General features: G+C 35.9%; 3 protein-coding genes across 11 annotated transcripts in view; 2 read left to right on the top strand and 1 right to left on the bottom strand.

Annotated features, from left to right (window-relative positions):
- LOC117578303 (GRAM domain-containing protein 2B-like) overlaps positions 1–27,326 on the bottom strand; it is a 50,783-nt gene that overhangs the window by 3,221 nt on the left and 20,236 nt on the right. For 5 of the 9 annotated variants that reach the window (XM_034263751.2, XM_034263748.2, XM_052007473.1 and 2 more), the window contains 3 exons: positions 10,279–10,584; positions 1,144–1,565; positions 243–346 (listed from right to left, as the gene is read on the bottom strand). In XM_034263751.2, the coding sequence (XP_034119642.1) occupies positions 243–346; positions 1,144–1,565; positions 10,279–10,584 (832 nt within the window). Of the gene's footprint in view, positions 1–242; positions 347–1,143; positions 1,566–4,698; positions 5,352–10,278; positions 10,585–20,254; positions 20,446–27,326 lie in introns of those variants that run through there. The other 4 variants (XM_034263752.2, XM_034263749.2, XM_034263754.2 and 1 more) reach the window with 3 other exon arrangements.
- Positions 13,355–16,341, top strand: LOC117578309 (sperm flagellar protein 1-like). Its single transcript, XM_052007502.1, has 4 exons — positions 13,355–13,507; positions 13,584–14,088; positions 15,427–15,586; positions 15,655–16,341. The coding sequence occupies exons 2-4, from the start codon at positions 13,594–13,596 to the stop codon at positions 15,684–15,686; spliced, it is 687 nt and encodes a 228-aa protein (XP_051863462.1). The 5' UTR covers positions 13,355–13,507; positions 13,584–13,593; the 3' UTR covers positions 15,687–16,341.
- Positions 17,722–18,939, top strand: LOC117564424 (sperm flagellar protein 1). The gene has a single exon (XM_034243162.2). It carries the CDS (start codon positions 17,915–17,917, stop codon positions 18,656–18,658), a length of 744 nt encoding a protein of 247 aa, XP_034099053.1. The 5' UTR covers positions 17,722–17,914; the 3' UTR covers positions 18,659–18,939.

The raw sequence follows: 27,326 nt of genomic DNA, 5'->3' as shown, positions 1-27,326 counted from the left end.
TAAAATTTGGCAACTCAAGATCTCATAGTATTCAAGTTACTGGCTTCGAAGCATGTGGACAGACAGACACACAGACTTTGAGATTAATCGGTAAGAATATCTATGCTTTTAACCTAAAGTCAATCATCACCAGAATGTGAGCCGAAAATTTGTCAGCTCCAACTCTTATAGTATTCGAGTTACAGACTTCCAAGCATGTGGACAGACAGACAGACGGACGGAGCAAGATTTTTTCAACTTACCTTGGTTACATAACCGAAAACATTGGAATAGAAAGCGAAATGCTGTTCCGTTATATAGAGATGTCCTTGAAGCGGAATGTCGCCAACAAGAGCGCACGAAAAGTCTGCAAATATTAATGAAATAAAATGTTATTAATTGACATTAACTTAAGAAAAATGAAATTACATTAATTTTGATTAATATGAGATAACGAAAAAATAAATAAATTATATTTACATTTATTAATGGTAAACTTTCACTATTGAAAAATTTAGTTACGTTATTAACTATAAAAAATACTATATCTTTGAGCTAAATTATTGATGCTCTGAACATCAAATTCTCTTCTTTGCATAGCTACAACTTAATTGACATTTTCAACGTCTTAAAATATTTATGCCAAAAGCAAAATCTGGCTTTAGCTGGGAGTTTGGTATATTTTGCTAAGTTGAAAAATAGATAATATAAGCGCAAAAATACTGAAATATGCCAAATGTTCTGTTTTTAGTAATTGATACAGTACCATTGAATACTATATCCATATACCAAATTAATATACCGCAAAAATACTGAAATATACCAAAGTTAGTATACTTATATAGTAGTAGTAATATAAAATTTTAAAAACATTAACTTTGGTATATTTAACATATCGCAAAAATACTGAAATATACAAAAGTTAATATAATTATATAGTACCAGTCAATATACTATAATAATATACTAAAACATAGTCTTTCGTACACTAATTTGGTATATTTTAGGAATAATACCGCACTGTTTTGCATTTGCTCAAAACGGGTAGCGAGTATTTCACAGTCAAGCACACTCGACTATACATTTTTTTACTTGTTTCAAATATTTTCAAATTTGAAAAACAAAATAATAAAATAATTTTCGGAAAACATGGAGACTACTTACAGTTAATGAGCTTCTCATCCTTGGAGACTTGTGAGAAGTGTCGATGGAATTTCTTGACACGCGAACTGGAGACTTCCTTGCGCTTCTTCTCCTTCTCGGGTGGCGTCGCAGTTGCCGCTGTCGCTCCCGTTGTTGCGCTCGCCGATGATGTGGACGCTACCACAACGGAGTGGTGGTGGCCGGAGGTGCCAGCGGCGGCAGATGTGGATGAGATCGCTGCTGCTGCCGCCGCGGACGTTTGCTGATCATGCTTCGCCGTGCTGAGGCCTTTAACGCCGGCTGTTAAGCCGCCGCCTCCGCCGCCGTTGCCTGCTTTGCTCTGATTGCTCCGCGGACTGGGATTGGGACTGCTGCCGAGACTGTGGGCACTACCGCTCGGCTGTAGCGGCGCACCTGAGTTGGCGTAGCTCTGAGGCAAGGAACTGCAAATACGAAGAAGAGAGGCATATCGTTATAAGAGGAGTTATTTAGAAACACTTCTAAACCTATTAACTGTGGAGGTTACAAAGATATTTGATTAATCTACGAATCAGATAAATGTTTAAAAGTTTCTTTGAAGCATGTATAAAACAATTTAATCTTTGAATTTAGTTCAGCAGCAAAGCTAAACGCTGAGAGCTTTAATATATATGAAAAGCACCTTTAAGCTTAGTCGATTGACTAAAGTAAAGCATATATTAAATATCAGATTATAAGCTCAATCTGTGGCATTCGAAACATCTTCACCACAAAGCTAAACGCTGAGAGCTTTAATATATATATGAAAGCTCGTTCAATATTGGCCCATTGACTATGTTAACTAAAACTTTGGCTCATCATCAGCTTATAAGCCTTAGAAACGACTTAAAACTCAAGAAAACGTTGAAAAGCTTAGTCGTTCAGAGTTTTAATAAATACGAAAGCTCGTTAAGGCTTAATTAACTCTGTAAACCTAAGCTTAGATAAAATATCAGCTTAAAAGCTCAATATGTTGCATTTGAAACATTATAATACCGAAGCTAAACGCTCGGAGCTTTAAAATATACGAAAATTCATTAAATCTAAACTAAAGCTTAGGCTAAATAGCAGCTTATAAGCTTCAACTGTTGCCTTTGAAACAGCTTCAAACTCAGCTAAGTTGACTAATCCTCAAGATTTTACAATATGCATATTCGATGCATAATAAGCTCAAATTAAATAGCATTAAAAGCTTGAAATATTTCCCTTAACGATATTGCTAGCTTTAAGCTTCACCGAAAGTCGTTACATGCGTTACGAAATGTACGAGAAGTTTTGCGGCTCTGGGACAACGATAACTTGACCACGGTCAAGTGGAATTATCACAGCTGGCAGTTACACAAAAGCAAGGTCCGAAGATAAAGCGAAACCCCAAGTACAAGTACAAGTACACTTGCTAGATCCGTTTGGGATGGATGACTGCAACAGGGTATTGAGCTCATAACTATTGTGGCCTATCACTAGAAAAGCAGGCCAGTCGTCATTTACTTTTTATGATGAGAGGCCATAAACTACAGAAAACAGAAAAGCAACTGCATGTTGAACGACTTGCTTAGACCCTGTAATGATTGTATCAAATAAATGTAGACTCCCGATTGCTATAACAACATTTACAGGGTATACAGCATAGGCACAAGTGTATCAATTTTTATGTGTTTATAAGTGGAAATTGTGTTTTCTCACGCTGACTAAAGTTACAGCTGCTGTTCGATGATGATCGCACAGGGTATACAAAAGCACAGTTGGGAGGGAAGTAGCAGCGACGACATTTAATGGCGCAATTGAGAGTACAATTAGCGATATATAGAAAGAGGTCTGGGGGCAACAGGTGCTGCCTGCCGACTGTCAGGTGTTAATACTGGCCGAGTCTGCAGCGTAATGGCTAATAGGCATTATGAAAATTCAATGATAACTCAATTCAACTCAATCCAGCTGATCGTCTCTGCTCAATACTGAAAGCTTGACTGACGCAATGATGGATTGGTATTGGATGATATTGATGGTGTTACCGCTTATCGGGGTAAAACGCACTAAAATACGCAAAAAGCAAAACGTGTGCCAAGATTTATGATACTCCTCCATATCAACACAATATATGATTCTCCATCTCTTTCGGTTCCTCTGACGCTATCGTCTGCAGATTGTCTCCCAATGATCTAATATTATATATTTTTTTTTTTTTGGCTGGGACATCAGTATTCACTTCATACACATTTCGCATAGTTCAACTGATAAGCATTATTTGCTCTCTTCGTGTGTTTCTTATTATTTATTATTCTTTTTTTTCATACTTTTTTTATCTATACCACGAAACGGGGAGTGAATCAGCAAACGCTTGGGAACGCTGTCGAACCCCCCATTGAGAAAAAGACAGAGCTCTAAAGAAACGTCTTCTTCCAAAAACAATAAATAAATAAAAATAACTGTAAAAACATACAACAAAAATAAAATAAATAAAGAGATAAGCTTCAACTTAATCCCAGCAAAACTCGTGTATGCCTTCGACTTTAAACTCAGTTATCAGTTATCGAAATTTCGAGCTAACGTAATTAGTTAATTTCTAATTGAATGACCTGCCTGAACCACTTTTTGTTTTGGTTAAGCAAAACTTGCAACATGAGCATGACCTGGCTTGGCTTGGCTTTCAACCTTCTCCACGTCTCCACGTTGCATCATCCATTTGCGACTCATCTAAAATGTATTGTCACTTCCCCAACAATGAAAGTATTTTAGTCAAAGAGCTTGTCAGCGTGTAAATTCGTTGATTATCTCTACCAAATATAGGCTACACTCATTATGAAATATATCGAGCGTCTCTCGTAATATTATTGGCAACATTTTAAACAGCAAGTAAGCAAAGCGTTTGAATACGTTGCTAACGAGAATTCTAAGGATTATACAAGCTCATTTTATGGCTTAGAAATTCTTCTATTTCCGCTCACAGAATGTGTGAGGTTATACAAAGTTTACAATATTAAGATTTTGACTATGACATTACTTAGGAATTATCATAAAATACGTGAAGAATGGAATTACTATAGAAGAGCTCATTTAAGCTCAACTTAAAGCACAAATATGGAATATTAGACGTAATATGCTCACCCCCACTTTATGAAAGTTTGCCTTAGCATCTCTTATAATAAATTATGTGTCAGAATTCTCATACAGCAACCAAAACTTATGTGTATAAGCTGCTCTATCCCTATGCTTTACTTTGCCCTATGACTGCAATTTGTTCACCCCCACTTTATGAAAGTTTGCCGTAGCATCTCTTATAATTAAAATTCTAATACAGCACCCAAAACTTATGTGTATAGGCTGCTCTATCCCTATGCTCTGCCTTGCCCTATGCCTGCAATTTGTTCACCCCCACTTTATAAAAGTTTGCCTTAGCATCTCTTATAATTGAAATTCTTATAAAGCACCCAAAACGTATGTGTATAAGCTGCTCTATCCCTATGCTCTGCTTTGCCCTATGCCTGCAATGTAAGCTCCTATACACCACTCTTATACTTAAGTTGCCTGCACTTTTTGCCTGTCTGTCTCTCTTACACTTACGGCGTGGAGTTGTAGTGTTGCTTATGCTTTGTGTTCGCCTTCAAGTGATCGCCGCCATCTTGTGAGCCGCTCTCTTGAGCAGTCCTATCGCGAAGGTTGCAAAAGCTGCCGCTGCCGCTACTGTTACTGTTGTTGTTGTTGTTGTTGCTGGAGTCAATGAGCGACATGCGTTTAATGGAACGCGCGACGCTGCGTGCGGCAGCATTGACAAAGCCCCGTTCCCGAGAATGATGGCGACCATCGCTCTTGTGACGTCGCATTACCGGCGGCGGAGGCTCGCTGCTATCGTTAAGCTCACTGCTCAAGATGCTGCTATCATTATGCGTATTGTTGTTGGTATCAATGCTTTCCAGTGACTCGTTGGCTACGCCGCGAATATCAACGCGCTCTGATTTACTGCTGTTGTTGTTGCTGTCGCCGTTGGCGTCGTCAAAGAGATCCTGCTCAAAGAAGACACTAAGTCGGCCACTGCCACGCGTATTCGAATTCTCACTGGACACGTGCATTATTTACGATTTATCGATTCACTCAATAGTTGCTATTGTTATTAGCACTTTATCGTTGCACAGCACCAACTTGCAAAAAAAAAAATAGTGTATGTTTGTATATTTGTTATTCTGTTTAGACAAAGTGAAAAGCGCGCGCACTGCAAGCTCGATGAAAGCAAACTAAGACAAAAAAAAAAAAACGCACTCGAAACTCAAAGTCAAGTGAAGCGAAACAAAGCCAAAGTGCTGCTGGAGTTAAAGAGAGAGAGCGCGAGAGGCTGAGGCGGAGTTAGAGAGAACGAGAGAGCGGCCTCTAACAGTTACTAACGGCACTTGGCTCTGCATTCAACAGTTGTGCCTTCGCTTTGTTTGTTTTGAATTCTGTTTTGTCGATTCTATTCTTTTAGTGTTGGTGTTCTTATTGTTTTTTCGTTTCGTTTTTGCACTTTGTTGTTTTTTCGTCGACGCCGTCTGCCGGTCGCTGGTCGTGTCTGCGCCAGCGTCTCGCATTAACTGAAACGACGTTTGACAGCGCCAGCAATGCCAGTTAGCTGGGCTCTAGCGCTGACGTCAACGTCGACGCTGGCAGCGTCAGCAACAGCAACAAAACGGTAGCAGAGGCCGAGCCGCGGCGGTTCGTTTGCTTGCTTTGTTTACTACTATTATCGGGGCATTGCAGTCCCGATTAACAGCGAAAGCATCTAATTATGTTAAACGGCTTACATCTGTTAATGGCGCTTGCAGAACAGCGAAGCATGACAGAAGGATCGTTTAATCGGAGTCTGTTATCAATGTAAATGTAATTAACAGTGCGAGTCTTTGGAATTATGATTACATATCTATTCTTTTTTTCACACATTTGGGGGTAATTAAGAAAGAGAAAGAATATGACTGAATGTTATGAATATAATGGAAAATGAATTTATATTTAAAGAAATGTAAATAAGTAGTTAATAAATGAAATCAATATCTATTAACGGATTTCAATACACCGTCGTAAACCGTCGTCAGCTAATCAAACGATATTTGCTAATCAGCATGAGTGTGTTCTGTAAAGATGTTACTCATTAACTCTGCTGTTAATGCTGTTAACAGAAAAGCTGTTTGACTGCTGCTGTTGCTTAATCATTAACAGTCAGCTAAATAGAGCAAAGGATTACATTATGTTAAGCGAGTAATGTAAACCAATAGCACTTTCAGGTCTGTTACTAACAGTGTTAATATTTACATCGTTAACTCAGAAAACTTAATTCTCGCCTTGTTTACTTTTTGATCCTCTTCTAACGCGCCCAATAGTATGCTACAATTTATTTAATTTAAACACTTTTTTTCCAAAAGTACCAAATGTGTGACATCTGATTCGCTGTTACACGCATTACAGGGTATTCCGAGTACATGCGAATGCTTTTTACCTTAGGTTTTTCTGCTCCATTTCTCATTGTAGAGATTGTACACACCTTGAGATAGCAGTGTTGTTACTTCTATCACACAATTAGTTAATTGCTATGCTGTCCAACGGATGGACGAAGTGTCAATTAATTATTCAATTATCTGATAGCAAACAAAACCGAAATGCAAACAAAACAATGTGTTTCAAGTACATTTCGTTCCAAACGATAATAGATAATACTCGGGTATTATCATTCCGTTTTCGTTTTCTCGCCACGCGTTTCTTTCTATCTAACATATCGATGCTCATCGATGGAATGTTGTTTGCGATTGATCGATTCGGCTTAAAGGCGCTATGGCATGTATAAGTCATCGGGGCAAATCGTCAAGTGTGCCTAGTGGCAAATATGATTCATCAACGCACCGTAAAGAGTCGAGTGAGGGGTCCCATAAAATATCAGCCACTGATTATAGTGTGTGTGTATGCATTGACATTAACTGTTTGTACAATTGGCTACCTCTTCAAACCAATTGTGAATCATCACATGACGTTGAGAGGGGGGCACGACATCACCGCACACGTCTCTCTACATTTCGGTCTCGGTTTTATCACATCAGCATGTGAGCCGTGAATCATGTGAACCAAAAACCAGCGGTTGGTCTTATCAATCTCGCGTTAAGCGAGAACGAACATCGATGCAATTCACTTTCGAGTGGAAATCAAACATAAATGGTGTACACACATCTCTTTACATATGTTTAGCTAGCCATCGACGATACAGACGATCGACCAGCTGCACACACGTGCCATCCATAAAACTTTCATTGCCTTCTTCTTATCAAGCACAGCGAGTTCTCCAATTTTTATTTTGGGGAGCACATGATGTGTCAAGAGGGAAGGCGTCTATCTTACTGCAGATGTTATTGTCGAGTGGTGACAAATCTACTCGCTACTTGAGCTACGCATTTGCTGCCTATAGTTTATTGTTTAGCAAAGTAGCGAGTGCGGTCTTAACTCACTGCATTTCTTTAGTTGTAATATCAGCGAGTAATCCACCAACTAATAACAACAACGAAATGAGAAGCAATAACTTGAGTTGAGTAATCCACTCGCTACTTTTGCTACAAATTTGACAACATGATAGCCAATTATTAATTATTATTATTGTAGACGGTGACGACAATGATGTAATACTCAATATGAATGGAAGCGTCACAATAATGTAACGAGTAACGAATTATCGATTTATCGGTAATGTGTCTAATTACTCGTTACAATACCAACGAATACAAGATTCTTTGTCATACGAGTCTTCTGATAAGTTACAAAAACTATGTAGACATTATCAGCTAATCGTTTGATACTATAACGAGCCGACGATAAACTAACGAGTAATCCACACGCTGTATACAAGTCTTCTTTGGTATACAAGTCTTCTGGCAAGTTACAAAAACATCAATAGCTACTCATTTGTTACTATAACGAGTCAATGAACAACTAACGAGTACTCGCTCTCGCTGCGTACTTGTCTTCTGGTGCGCTACTCGTTTGTTAACGTCAACAAGTAATCCACTCGCTGCTTCATAACAACGGGCTATTCGCTGGTTAAATACAATCAGCCACTCATTCATTGTTATCTCGAATTGTTGACGAGTCAACATTTAAATGTAACGAGTCACTGGAAAATACATGTAGTATACAAAGCTCCAAGCTGATTGTAGATTATGTGTTAAGACAACACAAGTGCTATCTAATCGCCCAAATCATTGATGGTGCTTACAAGGTAAACTTCCAAGAAAATTCACTCGCTCTTCTCCCTTAACGAGTTAAGCTTTCTGCATAAATCGACTATGTAAAAAGCTCATCGCATCGACCAAAACAGTTGGGCCAACCAATTTATCTGCACAACTGATTACGATTCCTACCATTTGGTTGCTTGTGAGCTGCGAAACTCCACAGCTGCCTGTACGCGTAGTAGTAATCTATGATGTACATATAAAAAGGTAAAGTTACCACCTGGCACATGCCCAAAAAGGAAAAAAACAAGAGAACTCGATTTGAAGTTTATGAGCAGACAATAACATGTGGCAAACAGTCTGGCTGCGGTCTTTTTGCCATTCTCAGAAATATTTCGTCTTTATCAATAAAAACAATAATAATATACACACCACCCCATGACTACTCTTTGCCATTTGGCCAACACCTTCATCGCGCACCCTTCCCCCTCACACACTCATCACTTCCCTCAGCCAGCTGGCAAACAAAATAAACAAAAAACAAAAAAAGGAAAAAAAAAGCAATAGAGACGAGTGTTCGATAAGCGATGTGCCAACAGGTGGGCAAAAAAAAAAAGTAGCGATCAGTGTGTCGTCGTCGTTGGGTGCGCATTAGCCTAGGCTCTATCTTATCGTCCAATCGACGAGGGTCACCAATTGCCATGCCAATTGTGGCAACCGCAGAGCTTGCATCGCAACTGGGGGAAAATGGGTCAATTGGGAAGTTGGTTATAAACGAAGGCTGCAATCTTGGTTATGGAAGGAAGTTAAGAATACATAGAAAGTATATACAAGATTATTCTGGACGGAAAAGACTCATGAAAAGACTCTTAAAATTTGAGATACAGTTCTGAGAAAGATTTGGCAGATTGCATCATATCTAATTGGCAACAAAAGTGCCCTAAAAATCATTTTAAACGACTAGAAAAGATAAGAGCAAAACAGTGTGGTATTTTTTTAAAATATACCAAACTCATATACTGCAAATATATTAAATTATACCGAAGATTATATTTGACTATATTTAAAGTGCCTTAACAATCATTTTAAACGAGTAGAAAAGATAAGAGCAAAACAGTGTGGTATTTTCTTAAAATATACCAAACTCATATACTGCAAATATACTAAATTATACCGAAGATTATATTTGACTATATTAAAAGTGCCCTAAAAATCATTTTAAACGAGTAGAAAAGATAAGAGCAAAACAGTGTGGTATTTTCTTAAAATATACCAAACTCATATACTGCAAATATACTAAATTATACCGAAGACTATATTTGACTATATTTATATAGTGACACACTTAAAATTAATATTCTGCAAAAATACTAAAATATACTAAAAAACTATATTTGGTATACTTCTATAGTATTTTATTCAAAATATACTATATAATGCTAAAATAAACTAGATTGTTAGCCAGAGCAACTAATACAAAAATATACTAAAGGCTATATTTGGTATATTGATATAGTACATTAAAAATATACCATAGAGTATTAAACATTACAGAGTACTAAACATGTCAGCCACAGCAACTAAGACCCGATTGCAGTAGGCGTTTTTTGCAATACAAAAGTATTTCTTAAATAACTTCTACAACTGATATCGTCTCGGCTGTTGACATTGATCAAGAATATATATACTTTATGGGGTCGGAGATGACTCTTTCCGTCTGTTACATACATTTCCTGTAGACACAAGATTATAATACCCTTCTATCCTATGGGAGCGGGTATAAAAACTGCAAATTCCTAGGTAAAATGTTCTTGTAACTTCATCTATTAGCACATCTAAATATTTAAATTTTCAGTCCACTGTACATCACACACTAATATCTACTATTTAGAAATTTAACATCTTCAATTTGTATCCTTGCACACTCACAACTAACATAGAATACCCTGTAATTGGCCTCACTCACCTATCGTCTGGATCGAATGTTTCCGGCAGACTGAGCTGCTGTATGTATTGCAAACGCCTTTGCTGCAGCTCAAGTTGTTGCTGTTGTATTAATTGTAGTCGCTGTTCTTCACTTAGTTCGCTTCGAGTTGCAGTTGTTGTTGTTGTTGTTGGATTTGATCCTGAGCTGTTCTTGGCTGTTGCGATTGCGTTTGCTGCTGCTGCTCCTTTTGAGGGCAACTGCAGTGGTGCCATGGAAGTCGATGCACGCTCATCGGTGACACTGTTGCCACCATTGGCGACTGTATGAACCACGCTGCTCGTCGATCTGCAATTCAAATCGAAACAGCCCATGCGGCGTATGAGTAATGGCGATAACAGACAACGGCCAAAGCCAAAGCCAAACGAAAACAAAGAACAAAAAAGTGCTGCATGCTTTTAGGCGAAGCCTTAAAAAAATCCACAGAAAAAACCAAAATGTGACGCACGAAATTTGTGTGCATTGTAAGCAAAATGTTCATTTATGAAAGTTGGCAATAATATGTTAGTAGAAGCGAAAATCAAATGAATATTGTTGGCATAAGTTTCATAAGAATATCTCTTTCTAATTAATTCTCTGAGTATACATAAAATAAACTCATATTGTCATTTATTTCCCAAAAGATTCGTCTGTCTGCTTATTCGTATTACTAAAGACTAGTTTGTTTTATAGATTTTTTTTTTGCTAGTTTTCCTACTAGCACAACTTTTAGGAAATAAAACTGATTTCCCTTGAGAAAAACTGCTGTTTATACTCGCTAACCATTGGGTAGAAGGGTATTATAAGTTTATACCAGCATGAAACTTAATCAATACTATATATTATATGAAATATAACCTTTGGTATTTTTTAATATTTTTGCGGTATAGTTTTAGAATAATACCACACTGTGTGACTATAACTTTGTACCACAAGGAAACTTCATCAATATACCAAATATAGCCTTCGGTATTGTCTAATATTTTTTGGTATAGTTTTAGAATAATACCGCCATGTGTTGGTATATATTATTCGGTATAGTTTTAGAATAATACCACACTGTTTTACTATAACTTTGTACCACAAGGAAACTTCATCAATATACCAAATATAGCCTTCGGTATTGTCTAATATTTTTTGGTATAGTTTTAGAATAATACCGCCATGTGTTGGTATTATAACTTTTCGTCGGCAGGAAAGTTCACTGATATATCAAATATAACATAATATGATCTTAGGTATGTTTTTAGTTTTTTTTTTTTTTTTTATACTATAACTATACTACTCGTCATCGAACAAAACGGCGCATATTTGACTTAAATCGCATTATTATAACCAATTTTATGAAAATTCAATAAAAATATCGCAAGACCTTTTGGCCAACCTTATATTTGTTGTTTGACAAATTTGAATTTGTGAAACTATAAGTTTAATGAAATTAAATACATTGAATAGAATGGAAAAATCCACCAACAATTTTCGATAATTCCTTTAATTTATTTTAATATTTTTGCGGTATAGTTTTAGAATAATACCACACTGTGTGACTATAACTTTGTACCACAAGGAAACTTCATCAATATACCAAATATAGCCTTCGGTATTGTCTAATATTTTTTGGTATATTTTTAGAATAATACCGCCATGTGTTGGTATTATATAACTTTCCGTCGGCAGGAAAGTTCACTGATATATCAAATATAATATGATCTTAGGTATGTTTTGAGTTGTTTTTTTTTTTATACTATAACTATACTACTCGTCATCGAACAAAACGGCGCATATTTGACTTAAATCGCATTATTATAACCAATTTTATGAACAATTGAAAATTCAATAAAAAATATCGCAAGACTTTTTGGCCAACCTTATATTTGTTGTTTGACAAATTTGAATTTGTGAAACTATAAGTTTAATGAAATTAAATACATTGAATAAAATCGAGAAATACACCAAAAATTTTCGATAATTCCTTTAATATTTGTGTTCGCAAAGTCAACGTTAAGTTCTGTTCGATTCGATTCGACTTTTAAATTATTCATTTTTGTATTGTCTCAGGTGTTGCACTTGAACTGCAAACAAGCTGCACACGAACTCAATGAAGGCGTAGCAATGGGGTAGAGGATGGGGCGTGGCAGTTTTGCATTATTTGGACTGGACAATGCACTCGACACGTGCGTTTTAATAATGCAAAAGGACATTTGCTTTCACCGATGCGACGATAAAATGCGCATCGCCTTATTTCCATACAACTTTTGCTTCGTTAGTCGCAAATTGTCGAGTTTGTCGATTTAATGATGACTTCAATTAAGTGTGTATGTGGCATGTGGCATGTGGCATGTGGTAAACCGTTAACATAGAGATCGCCTCGACTTGTGTATTTGTGGCAATCAATTCAATTAAAAACTCATTTGGATTATTGAAATGACTTTCAAGCAAAAGACGTTCAAATTATTTGGTGTGGAAAAGTTTTGCTAAGAACGTTAAATTGAATGAATATTGAAGGAATTTCGATTTAAATATCAACGGAAATAATAAATATTTCAGAGATTTCAATGATATCTAGAACTTTTTAATCTAGAAATTATAAATTATATTATATATTATATATTTCAATATGTCTGTTTCTTATGCGTTTGTAGTATAACAATATACTAAATATAGATTTCGGTATATTTGAAAATTTTTCAGTATACTCAACTGTAGGTTTTTTATTTCATTTTTATATGAATACACTGAAATTAAGTCTGTAGTATAACAATAACTCGACAGTAGCTCATTGATTATAGACTTTTTGATCATCCACGATCGACATTAAGTTTCGTGTACCCTTTATGGTATATTTTTATTGTGTAGTATATCGATATGGTATATTTTAGTATTTTTTTGGCTTTTTAATAGACTCAAATCTACATTGAACATCTTAAATATACTACTATCGATATACGAAATGTAGATTATGGTATATTATAGAATTTTTCGGCATACTCAAAATGTGTACAAATTCTATCAAAATAAAAACTATATTTTACTCTCATCAAAGTTGGCTTTTGCTCAATAAGCTAATGTATTAGATACAAAAAAGTGTTAGAAATCAGATGTAGTTTTTTTTTTTGGGAATAGCTCACAGAGTTTGAATAAAAGTGTAAAACAAAATTTAAGTAGCAAACGAATTTCAGTGTTTCCTTTTTTCAGTTTTCTTATAGTTTTCCTCAAGCCAATCGAAAGAGAGGTGAAAGAAATGCCGCACAACTAAATCAAACAAAATCCGACAAAATCAACTTATGTGTTATTTTGAAATGTTTCAGCTGCGAAAAGATGCGAAGGGGGCGCAACGCAATCAAAAAAACCGCACTCACTGCGATGGAGCAATACGAGTTGAATCAATGGCTCGAACAGAATGAGATCCATTCGAATAATTTGCGACGTTCGTTCACGGATGTGCTGCCATTGGCGCGTCTCCTATCGCGTTACTATCCCGATCTGATCGATCTCAACTATTATCCGCCACGGAACAGTGTGCACAACAAACTCTGCAACTGGGAGTCGTTCAACAAGCGTGTCTTAACCCGTCTCGGTCTCCATTTGTCGCGCGATCAAATGGTGCGTGTGGCACGCAGTGTTCCCGGCTCCGTGGATTTGCTGCTCTACAGCATTATGCGTGTGCAGCTGGCGGCGGAGCGAAAGGCGCGTGAGGCCAAAGATAGCAGTGCCGATGATGAGGACAATGCGACTGAAGCTGAGGCAGAAGCAGCCGCTCGACAGCAGTTGCAGTTGCAACAGCAGCAGTCAGATAGCCAGCAATTGCTGGAGGTAAATAATAATGATAACGATAACGATAATAGTAAGTGAGCCTGCTACTCATATGGAGTAGAAGAGCATTTCAGGTATATTATATATATACTTGATCAGCTGAGACGATTTAGCCACATCCATCAAATTTTCAAAGTTATGCAAAGAGCAATTTTATATGCTCAGACAAGTGTCACAACTTTGGGCTCTGGTTTATTTTATACCACTATATTCCAAATATACTAGCACTCTATAGTATATAAAACTAAATACAAAATATACCATATAGTACTAGTATAATGTAATGAAACGTAATATATATAAATATACTAATACTATATAGTATATTTTTAATGTAGTAGTATAAAATAAACCATACGCCACAGTTGAGACTTTTGCCTGGCCATATGAAATTATCATTTAGATACCCCAAAAATACGATATATTTACAAATATGTATATGCAAAATATACTAGTATTCTATTGTATATTTTCAAGTAATAATATATCGTATTTTTCGAATATCTAAATGATTATACCGTTTGCGCTTTTACTGAAATTAGGTAGTCACCATTTGGTATAATTAAGTATTTCTTTGGTATATTTTTGGTGTACCTAAATGATAATACCGTTTTCGGTTTTATTGAAATGAGGTTGCGTGCATTTCATCCCAAAGTCGAGCACATTCGACTCCATACCAAATATAGCATTTGGTATATTTAAGTATTTTGTTGGTGTATTCGCCTTTATTGAAATTAGTTAGCCTGTATCTCATAGTCATGCACATTCGACTGGACACCAAATAAAACATTTGGTATATTGCAGTATTTTTCAGTATATTTTTGGTGTGCCTAAATGGTAATACCGCATTCGCTTTTATTTAAATTAGGTAGCCTGTAGCTCATAGTCGACTCAAAAGCAAATCTTACATTTGGTATATTTCAGTATTTTTGTTGGTATATTTTCGGTGTGGCTAAATGATAATAGCGCGTTCGCATTTATTGAAATAAGGTAACCTGTATCTCACACATTTGGTATATTTCAGTATTTTTGTTGGTATATTTTTGGTCTGTCTAAATGATAATAGCGCTTTCGCATTTATTGAAATAAGGTAACCTGTATCTCACACATTTGGTATATTTCAGTATTTTTGTTGGTATATTTTCGGTGTGTCTAAATGATAATAGCACTTTTGTTTTTATTAAAATTAGGGAGACATTTGGTATATTTAGTTATTTTTGTTGTTGGTATATTTTAACGATGTTACGAACTTTCCCCTCTTATTGAAATTGAGTAGCAGGTATCACACAGAATAGTTCCTGATATAATGTTGACTACAATAATGCTTTCACCTTGCAGAGGGACATCGATGCGCAACGTCCACGCACTTTAAAACAGGCGCAGGCGGTCTTGAGGCGTTCGGAGCGTGCTCAAAGTGCCACAAGTGCGACAATGCGACGCCAGAGTCAAAGTCAAAGCCAGGCTGAGGAGTTGGTGGCAGCAGATGCACAGCAAAGAGGTGAACAACAACAACAACATCCACATCCACAACAACAACGAACGGTACTTTATTCCCATTACATGCAGGCCGTCAAGCAGCTGCAGCAAAGAAACGATAAAATCGAACGATTCAATCAGTTGAGCGCCCATCTGGAGAATATGCTGCAATTGAAGTGCGAACGCATCGATGAGCTGCAACAGCAGGTGGCCCGCCTCAATCCTCATCCTTATCCACCAGCTGATTCAGCACAGCGGACAGCAGAAACTTCTGGCAACAACAACAACAAGCACAAAAACAACACGCAACAGAAGCGTTGCATGCGTCTCAAGAAACGCGCCACAACGAGACGCACAATTCAAGCATTGACGGACAAAATTCGCATCCCGGGCTTTGGCTTTGCTGCTGCTGCGTTTCCGCTCAAATTGACACCAAACACTTGAGACATGAACTCACTTAACACACACACACACACACTCACACACACACACTTGAAACACACATACACTTACTTGACACTCACACACTCCACATTCATTGAAGCACTCGTTTCTTCTGTCTGTCGAAAGCTCTACACATATTCTATTGAGATTTGTGCTAAATTTTGAATTTGTCATTCGTAACGCATTTTTGGCAGCATTAATAAAGATCAAATCAATTCCAAAGTTCAGCCTAAAGCTTTAATGAACTTTACACTTAAATTTACATTTTGAATTTGTCATTCGTAACGCATTTTGGACAGCATTAATAAAGATCAAATCAATTCCAAAGTTCAGCCTAAAGCTTTAATGAACTTTACACTTAAATTTACATTTTGAATTTGTCATTCGTAACGCATTTTGTGCAGCATTAATAAAGATCAAATCAATTCCAAAGTTTAGTAAAAGCTTTAATGAACTTTACACTTAATCATGAGCAAGCGAATTGGGCTAAATTTTGAATTAATAAAGATCAAATCAATTGCATAGATTTCCAGGCTCAATCTTATTGAAAGTTTTAATGCACTTTACACTTAAGCGGATAACAAAATAAGCAAGCCTAATTTGTGCTAAATTTTGAATTTGTCATTAATAAAGATAAAGATAAAATCAATGTCGAAGTTTTAATGCATTTTGCATTTAAATGGATAACAACTTGACTAAGCTTAACAAAGCTTAAAGCTCTCAAAGCTACTTAAAAAAGCTCCATCAACTGGATTTTATTTAGTCAACAAAAAAGCACAAAGCTTTGCTGTCATAGTTAATTGCACTTTTTTTCGTTATCACACGCGTTTATCACAATTACAATACGTAATCGATTTGGCCGCATAATCGAAGCTTATCACTGAGCTTTGAAGGCTTTGCTACGTAATCACTATCAACTTATTGACCTTATCTTTATGGATTTTGCATTTAGTTTACAAACTAAAGCACTTGTCCATGAGCTTTGCCACAGCGGCAAGCTCTAATAAAATCTAGTTGCATCGTAATAGCTCGCAGTAGGTAAGCTTAATTTTTGAGATTTATCCTTAACTAGTTTTCAAGTAATCACTCTCTCCTAAATTATCTTTTGCAAGCGTTTGTCCATGAACTTTGTCACTATGGAAAGCTCTAATAAATAGCTTGAGCGAAAGCTCGCATCATTTGAGTTTGCATGCCAGTCTGATCTATGTGAGCTTAATATACCAAGTTGGTATATTTTAATGGTAATACGACCCTGGTATTGTATTGATTTTATTGAAATTGAATGTGAATTTGCTTTTATTGAATGTAACCTCGATACCAAATAGAACCTTTGGTATATATTTAAATTTGCTGTTTTTATACTTTAAAGAAAATATGGAATGTGAATTTATTTTTAATGAATGTGAGCAGGATACTTAATATGACATTTGGTATATTTAAATATTTTCTTGGTATATTTTAACGATAATATGGCCCTGGCATTGTTTTGCTTTAAATGAATGTACGCTCAATTCCAAATACAACATTTCGAATATATTTAAATTTTTTGCTGGTTCATTTTAACGATAATATTGAATGTGAATTTACTTTTATTGAATGTGAGCTCGATACCAAATATAACATTTGGTATATTTAAGTATTTTGTTTGGTATATTCATACTATATTGAGCAGCAAGTTTGTGACACAAAAAAGAAAAGAAAAAAAAACTCGAAATCATAGCAAACAGTGCAACAGAAATTGAGAGAGAGCTTAGCTCGAAAAAAAAAAACGAACAGCTCTCACACAGCTCGATACACGTGCGATCTACCTATCCAGTGTGTGTGTGTGTGTGAGTGTGGGGGAGTGTATGAGTGTGGATACCAACCACGTATATACAAATCAACAGAACAGGAAAAAGAGAATACAATGCACACCATAAGCAACAAGACGCTGAGCAACGAGGAGATTGTCGATGTGCACAAATGGCTGCAACAGAACGACATCAATACATCACGATTGCGTCGCGATTTTTCCGATGTTTTGCCCCTCGCCGAGATGATGAAACGCGATCACCCGCGACTGATCGATCTCAACAATTTCCCGAAGCGAAGCAGCGTTCAATTGAAGATCGCCAATTGGGAGACGTTCAACTACAAGGTGTTGGCCAAATTCAATCTGAATTTGAGTCGTGAGTTCATGGAACAATTATCAACCGGAGCACACGGAGCCGCCGAAGTAATGTTGCATGAGATAATGCGATTGAAGAAACGCCAACGTGTGGTGGAGACACGGAATGCGATCTTGGCCCAAGAGCAGATCTGGGAGGAGAACGATGAGGTGAAAACGGTGGTGGTCAATAAACAGGTGGGCGATGGCATCGTTCAGGTGCCACAAAAAATGATTCTCTATTCGCTGTACGAGAAGATGGCACGTGATAATTTAGCCAAAGAGGCGATCATTGAGGCGAACCAAAAGCGTTTGGCCCACATGGAGAACATCATCAAGGTGAAGACGGAACGCATCGAAGAGTTGCTTATGCAAATGGGTAAATCACCGGTGAAGCTCTGCAGCAGTTCACAACATTTGGCATCCACCTCGATGCTCAGCTACGAGGCTCTTGGCACTTGTCTACGCAAACGGCATACGAATACACCAGCGTCATCTGATTGATGATGCCACAAATGCCACAGTTGCAGAACACATTATGAAAGAAAGCATTAACACTTGCATTCCATATTCAATATATTTTTATTACATTGTTTCCTTTAGAAAAGAGAGAGAGAAAAACTCGCAATCCACTTCATATGTTCCACATTCCAAATAATCCCAGCCACATTCCCTTTTTTGCACAAGTGTAAATTGTGTATTTGAGTAAAATCATCATCAGCTATATCGAAAGACTTTCTTCTTCTCTTTTCTGTTCTGCATCCATTTTGTGTATTTTTCAGTTCAGTTACCTATGATGCAACTATTTGTGTCTCTCAAGAGGAGAAATCAGAAACATCTCGAACAAGAACTCCCAAATTCTAGGTGAGCAAAACAAAAGTAAACTGACAACAAAATGCTGGAAAAAGTGTTTTAATTCTACAATCTTACAGCTGGGCATAAATTCATCGAAAGTATTTCAGAGTAAACTAGAGTAAAGTGTTTCTTTTCTCACATGTTTCGCAAGCGTCAAATTTGAAAGTATTACAATACTATATTTCAATCAAATTTTAAAAACTTCAAACTGTTTCAATTCAATAACGTTTTAAAATCATTTCATTTTATTCATTGCTAAAGTGGACTGTAATCTTCCATTTTAATTAATTTGGTTATCAAATTCATTCACAAATGCAAACGGTTTTACTACGAATACTCATGTTTCAATACCAAACCGTTTCGGAATAATTTAATATCATTGGAAACATTAAAATTTAATTGAAATAAAATTTGCAAGACTTTCACCGTTTCAGAATCATTTCATTTTATTGGAAGCAACCAAACTATTGTTTTATTCCACTGTAAAATATTCTACTATATTTTAATAAATTTGTTTAATAAGTTAAATAAATAAAATCTGGAGAGTTTTCTGTTAAGTTTCAATTCCAAACCGTTTCAGAATAATTTAATTTCATTACAAACAACTAAAACAGGTTCTACTGCTATTTATTTAACTAAAATATGAAAAACTTTCTGTCATGCTTCAAAATCAAATTGTTTAGCACAATTTCACTTCATTAGAAGCAAGCAGAATAAAGTGAACTGTTTCATTCCAACTTGTTTCACATACATAAACTGTATAATCTTCCCTTCAAATCAAATTCGTATCCAACAAATACAACGTATATTGTAAGTATGAACTTTTAATGTATATATTTCACTTCCAAAATATTTAATTTGAAGATAAGCAATCTCCCAATGTTTCAACTCCCAAACGTTCCTTGACCAAACAAAACGTTGCCTGACCCATAATTTCATTTCATTAGAAGCTACCGAACTAAAGTGAACTGTTTCATTCCAATATGTTTCGCATAAACAAACTGTAAAATCTTCCTATTACTAAATTCGTTTCGTATTAGTAGTATGCACTTTTAATGTATTCCACTTTCAAAATATTCCATTTCAAAGCCTGCAATCTCCCAATGTTTCAACTCCCAAACGTTCCTTGACCAAACAAAACATTCTGACTGACTCATTTTCAGTGATGACCTCAGTTGGAGCATCTCTATTTGGAGGCGGAACAAAACCTTCTCCCAACTCTCTGACTTTAATCATTCTGCGTACCTGGCCTTGAGTAGAATGCGCTTGTTGCCATTTTTGTGTCGCTGCTCTTGTTGCTCTTGTATAATATCCTGGTCGTTGGCTGTGTTGTGGCCAAGTCGATTCCAGTTGGAGGCGTGGCTAGCAGTTAAACTCTGAGCGAGACACAGCAAAGCGCTGCCGCTGCCCGTGCGATACATTTTTTTCGTTTTTCTTTTTGGATTTTACGAAAGTATCCGTAAGATACGCGAGCGCGTCCAATTTTGCAGCTTGTGATAACTTAATTAAATTAAGTTTGATGGTCGCGTGGGTGTGTGAGCATTAAACGCTGCGATAAGCATTAAAATAGACACACAGATACACTAACACACGAAGAGTCTCTGAATTTAGCATGCTTCAGGTTTTATATTCCACGAAAAAAAACAACAAACAAAGAAATAAGTAAATTGTGATAGCCACTTGCATTTTATGTGCATGCAAATGCAAATACCAAAACGGCAACGAATACAAATTCGAGTGCATTCACGATTATTCGCATACTCTGAAGTGTAATTAGCATTTTTGCTTAGCACGGCACAAGAACACGACACTGACTGTTGGCCCAAATGAGCCTACACATCAATTTTATACCGCCTTAGGGCCAAAAACCAGGGCTGCTTCGCCACACACTCAACCGCAACCGGAATGCGCAAAAAGTAAAAAAAAGGACGAGCACCTGAGCTTCGTGCATGCCCAATTTCAACAAGGTAGCTTGACTATGAGCAGAGATAACGCACTGAACCACTTTGTGAACCGGTTCAGCAAGACGTTTAAACATTGATTATGACTTTGGCATACCAAATTATTACTGTATTGATTATTAAACAACATAATTGAAGGGTGAATCAAGTGAACCATTTTGAGAACCGGTTCAAAAACTTTAAACCGGTTCGACAAGACATTAAACCAACAAATCTTCCTTTCACATACCAAATTATAGAAATATCGATAAGAAAAGAACATATTTTGAAGGTAAAAATCTCAACGAGACAAAACATTGCGTGAACCGGTTCAGCAAATAAAAGTTAAACATATCATTGAGTTTGAAGCGCTCCAAAAATAAGAATAGACACCAACTGTTCTTATGGTAAATTAAATTATAGATAAATTGATAATAAATCAACATAGAGTGAACCGGTTCAGCAAGTTAAAGCATTGAATTTGGAAGACACGTTTAATTTAAATGATAAATATTGCTATACAAGTAACACACAAAGTTTGTGTGAACCAGGAAATTACGCGAAGCCAGCAATGAGTTAAATATAGAACGTTTTGCAACACTTAATTTGCATTTTCAGGGTCGGGAGAAACCCAACCCAATAAAAGCAACGCCTCCCCTTTCTCCTCCTTCTCGTCCACCCCAACGAGCTGAATGCACAATTGACAGCTGTCTAAGTTCCCATGGCCCTGTCCCTGAAAATTTTTTTTTTTTGTGAATTGCATTCTCGATTTTCGTAATTGAAAATGGCAAAGCGAAATGCTCAAGAAATGTAAGAAGAGAATGCGAGAAACAAGAAACGAGCAACGAGAGAAGAAAGACGAGTGAGCCAAACAACAGCAGCAAGTTCTGCATTTCAATATCGATTGCCAAAGTGTGGCTTATGGGTCTGAAGAACTTATGCAACATAGTTGCCAAGTTTCACAAGCATGTACGAAACGAGCAGTTGCGAGGGCAGTTTAAAAAATCTATTGAATTTGCGTAATACAAAAGAGACTGAAATGGAAGAATGTTGAAAAATAATGCGAAATTTAAATATGACTCAAAAAATTGTATTAGCATAATATTGAATAATTAATTATATGTGCAGTATTTTAATTACGAAAAATGTTTGTAAATTTCTGAAACAAATAGAAATTAACAATGAATGGCTATTTTTTAAACTTTTTTGTTTGGCAACAGCGCAAATGAAATGTGAGTTATATAAATAAATTCCAAAATTTATAAGTTGATTTAGAAATAATTGCTTCATTATAGTTTGTTTATAAAATCTTGTAGAATGTTCAAATTCAGGATTTAATAAAATTGAATGCAATAGTATAATCCCAATCAACAAAAGTAATAGGTATAAATATAGTTTAGAAATAATTACTTCATTATATTTTGTGTATAAAATCTTGTAGAAAACAAATTCAGTTTATAGTAAAACTGAAATCATTTTTAAACAAAGTATTTGAAATAAATATGCTTCAAAAATTATGGCTTCATTAATTTTCTATATAAAATCTTGTAGAATGAACCGTGTAAGGATCTAATCTAGTCTACTTCCAATCAATTCAAAAAAGTCTCTTAGAAATAAATATGTTTTCAAACTAATTGCTTCATTATATTTTTTTTATAAAAATCTTATAGAATGAAAAAATAGAGGATCTAATAAAATCGAATTCAGTTTATAGTATTATCTATAGTATAAAGATATTCGTTGCAAATCAGTTTGACAATATTTTATTTCGCATTCAACCTAAAATTTGTGTTTCGCTAAATCGCGCAACTCTTCGAAGCACCCTCGCAACCCTTTTGACAGCATTCAATTGCATAGTTTGCGAGCCGAGCAAGGGCAAAGTTTATTAACCCATTGTGTGGCATGTGCAACCACCGCGTGAGTCCATGAGTTGGAGAATGAGAGGACCATATCATATGGAAGAAATGCAACGCAAATTGCATTAAGCAGGCACCAAGAGACAGAGACAGAGATGCCCCCGCACCCGTCCCCGCCGCCACCTCCGCTTCCCTCTCTTAGTGACTGGGCAATGTGGCGACAGGTCAGCATTAAACTTTCATGCTTGGCGGCCATAAAAGAGATTTTTACCAGCGGAGCAAGTGGCAACGGTGAGGCAGCAGCAACTGTGGCATAGGCGGCAGACAGAAAGTCAGACACGCAACTAATTAAATGTCGACGACGTTGTCTCCACACCAGAGTTGCCTCCTCCTCCTCCTTTCCCCTTGCCTTCCACGTTGCAACAAAGTGAGAAAAACGCGCGATTTTTTATTTATTTCTTTCTGCTTTGTTGTGGATTTTTTTCTGTCTACTGTTGGCGGAAATTGTAGCACTAAATTGTAGTAAAAATTGTGTATAAACTAACTTCCTCCGCACTGTTTTTGCTCTGCTGTAAGTTCGATAATTATGCCATTTGACTATGAGCAGAGATAACGCACTGAACCGCTTTGTGAACCGGTTCAGGAAGGAGTTTAAATACTGTTTATGCTTTTGGCATACCCAATTATTAATGTATTGTTTACTAAAATGTATAATTTAAAGGTAAATCAGGTAAACCTTTTTGAGAATCGGTTCAAAAGCTTAGTAGTATTTGCTTTAAACCGGTTCAACAAGACATTCAACCAACGACTCTTCTTTTGGCATACCAAATTATTAAAATACAGGTCGGGAAAGATGTTTGTTTTTTGTTTTTCCTGCTGTAAGTTTAATAATTATGCTGTTTGACTATGAGCAGAGATAACGCACTGAACCGCTTTGTGAACCGGTTTAGGAAGGAGTTTAAATACTGTTTATGCTTTTGGCATACACAATTATTACTATATTAATTACTAAACTGCATAATTTAAAGGTAAATCAGGTGAACCATTTTTAGAACCTAGAGCTTAAAGCTAATCAAAATATTGACCTTAAACAGGTTCAACAAAACCTTTAACCAACGGAAATAAGACATTTGATTTCTGTTTTCTTGCGGTTTTTTTCTGTTCTTGTGTTAGCGGAAATTGTAGCATTAAATTGTAGTAAAAATTGTGTATAAACCAACTTCCTCAGCTCTGTAAGTTTGATAATTATGGAATTTACGTTGAAATCAAAACAAATTTAGTAATGAAAATGAATTTTCATTTTGTGCCAAAAACGTAAAACGAGAAAATGTGTCTGTGTGCGTTGCGCGGTGCCAAATTGAACAAATATTTGCTTTGACGTCGCTCGTAAATATCTTGGAAATCAGTTGAGCAACAACAACAACAACAACAGAATCCAGGAAGAATCCAACTACAAGCTGTTTTTATGGATGCCAAGAAAGCAAAAGAGTGAAAAACAAAATCACATAGTTACATATAGAATGAATAATAATATATATCTCAGGGTTTTTCTCTGACCCATTAACAAATAGCACAATGAGTCATCCAATACGTATATGTATACCTAGTCTCGATATATATTTCTTATGTATATGTACAGTTAAATGTTTATACAGAATATCAATACTGCTTATCAGTTCAGCGACTTTTTCGTTGTGTGTGTGTGTTTCAATTAAGTGTGAATGAAAGCGCGTGACTGTCAAATACCCTGGAAGTCAATAATTTCCATGAGAACTTGTCGTTTCTAATTACTATTCTTTGATGTTCATTAATGGCTATGCAAATTGTAGAACTTGTCAATTAAATACTAAACTATGTCTCATTCAAATCGGCAAGATTCTTAGAGAATATGCACATATTTTAAGTTCACATGCAAATTGTATAGTTGTAAGAAAACAAGTAAGAATACTACAGTCGAGTGTGCTCGACTTTGAGATACCCGCTACACATTTTCCAAAATTACGCTACCCCATACCAAAAATATACCGCAAAAAATGCTAAAGTATACCAAAAACTATATTTGGTATATCAATATTTTATAAAATATACCGGATTACAAGGCAAATCTACAAATATACCACACAAATACTAAAAATATGTCATAGGCTATATTCGGTGTATCAATATTGTACTACATTGAAAATATACTATTGAGTATAAAATATACCAGATTGTCCGACAGTTATGTCAAAAATACTAAAATATGCTAAAGGCTATATTTGGTATATCGATATTTTATAACACTCAAAATATACCATAGAATATAAAATATACGAGATTGTCAGGCAAAGCAAACTAAGATCCGATTGCAGTAGGAATTTTTGGTATTATATATAAAAGTATTTCTTACATAGCTTTTACAACTTTCGAAAACATTATGGCTCACCTATTATAGTCAGACAGACAGACAGACGGACAACTGCTGATCAAGAATATATACCCTTTACGTGGTCGGATATGACTCCATCAATTATTGGGTTGCCCAAAAAGTAATTGCGGATTTTGCATATAGTCGGCGTTTATAATTTTTTTAACTGCTTGTGACTCTGTAATTGCATTATTTCTTTTGCCCGTTATCAGCTGTCACTATTAGCTTGCTTTAGAAAAAAAGTTTGCGTAATTTTGTTTACATTTGTTTGATTGGCGCCCTTTTTAATATGGAGTCCACAAAAGAGCATTTTCGTCATATTTTACTTTATTATTTCCGTAAAGGAAAAAGCGCAGAGCCAGTTGCTAAAAAGTTACGTGATGTTTATGGTGATAAACCCTTAAAAGAAAGACAGTGTCAAAATTGGTTTCGCAAATTCCGTTCTGGAGATTTTTCACTTAAGGATGAGCCATGGGATTGGAAGGGTGTGGTATATTTTGAGCTGCTTCCAAGGAACCAAACGATTAATTCGGATGTTTACTGTCAACAACTGGACAAATTGAATGCAGCCATCAACGAGAAGCGGCCAGAATTGATCAATCGTAAAGGTTTCATTTTCCATCATGACAACGCCAGACCACACACATCTTTGATGACCCGGCAAAAACTGGGACAGCTTGGCTGGGAAGTTTTGATGCATCCACCATATAGCGCTGACCTTGCACCATCAGACTACCATTTATTTCGATCTTTGCAGAACTCCTTAAATGGTAAAACTCTCGGCAATGATGAGGCTATAAAATCGCACTTGGTTCAGTTTTTTGCATATAAAGGCCAGAAGTTCTATGAGCGTGGAATACAAAATTTGCCGGGAAGATGGCAAAAGGTTATCGAACAAAATGGAAATTATATATTTGATTAAAGTTCATTCTAAGTTTGATTAAAAATTCATTTACTTTCTTTTAAAAAATCCGCAATTACTTTTTGGGCAACCCAATATAATACCCTTCAAATCTATGAGTAGCGGGTATAAACTTAAAATAGAAATACGTTTTGTATTGCGCTTTCACACATTTAAAAATGATTTCGAGGGCATTTCAAATGCCGGACTATAAAGCAATCACTAATAAAGACTTATCGTATCATGACTCCACAAATTATCCAGTTGCCATTCCATTGCAAATTTACACTTGGTGGCAGCAGCAAATGTAATCAAAGCTCTTAGTTACCCAAATGATTAGAGATACTATGTGATATTCCAATGGTTTATGATTTATTATTATATCTCATCCCATTCCCATCACAAAAATCTAGAAACTACATGCGATTTGCATTACCGGCTAACCAAAAATATCTTTTGGGCGCGTAGAGATGCAAAATTGTATTTGTTCTATGAAATATGTGCTATTTTTCCAAACAAATCGAGAAGGTGGAACGATCGAGAGATATATATGTATATAGATAGAGAGAGAGAAATATAAAGGGGGCGGGTTTAGGCAAATAATTGGCAATTTTCGCTTGCGTCAGCTTTGAAGTTCATTGCGATATCATAAATAATTGTTTGGGCCTCTGAACTGTATATATTATTGGCATGCTTGTCGATTTATTGCCGTTGTTTTATTTGCCCACACAGCTACAACAACAGGGCAACAACAAGAGATGATCGACTATCAGTTATGCTTTAAAGTGCAAACTATGTGTAAATTTAACTGAGAAATTAAATAAAGTGACATTGAAAGCGTTTATCTTCTTTAGTATTTGAATTTTCTGTTTTTATATTATTTTTTTTACTACTATAAATAATGTTTAATATTTGTTATTTGTAAGAAAGCAGATACCCGCTACCAATAGTCAATAAAACTATATTCTAAAAATATACCAAATTAATATACCGCAAATATACTAAAAACAAGTAGCAAAACAAGAGTTAAGTGTACTCGATTGTGAGATACTCGCTATCAATTGTCAATTAAACCATATTCTAAAAATATACCAAATTATTATACTGAAAAAAATACTGAAAAAAGTATAAAGAGCACTACCAATGAACATTTAGTTGCTTATGCTTGCTGCTTACCAAATGGCTTTGCACATCTTAAGTTTTAATAATTACA

Source organism: Drosophila albomicans, chromosome X (genome assembly GCF_009650485.2).
Source record: "Drosophila albomicans strain 15112-1751.03 chromosome X, ASM965048v2, whole genome shotgun sequence".
Classification (NCBI taxonomy): domain Eukaryota; kingdom Metazoa; phylum Arthropoda; class Insecta; order Diptera; family Drosophilidae; genus Drosophila; species Drosophila albomicans.
This window is presented reverse-complemented; position numbering and strand designations above follow the sequence as displayed.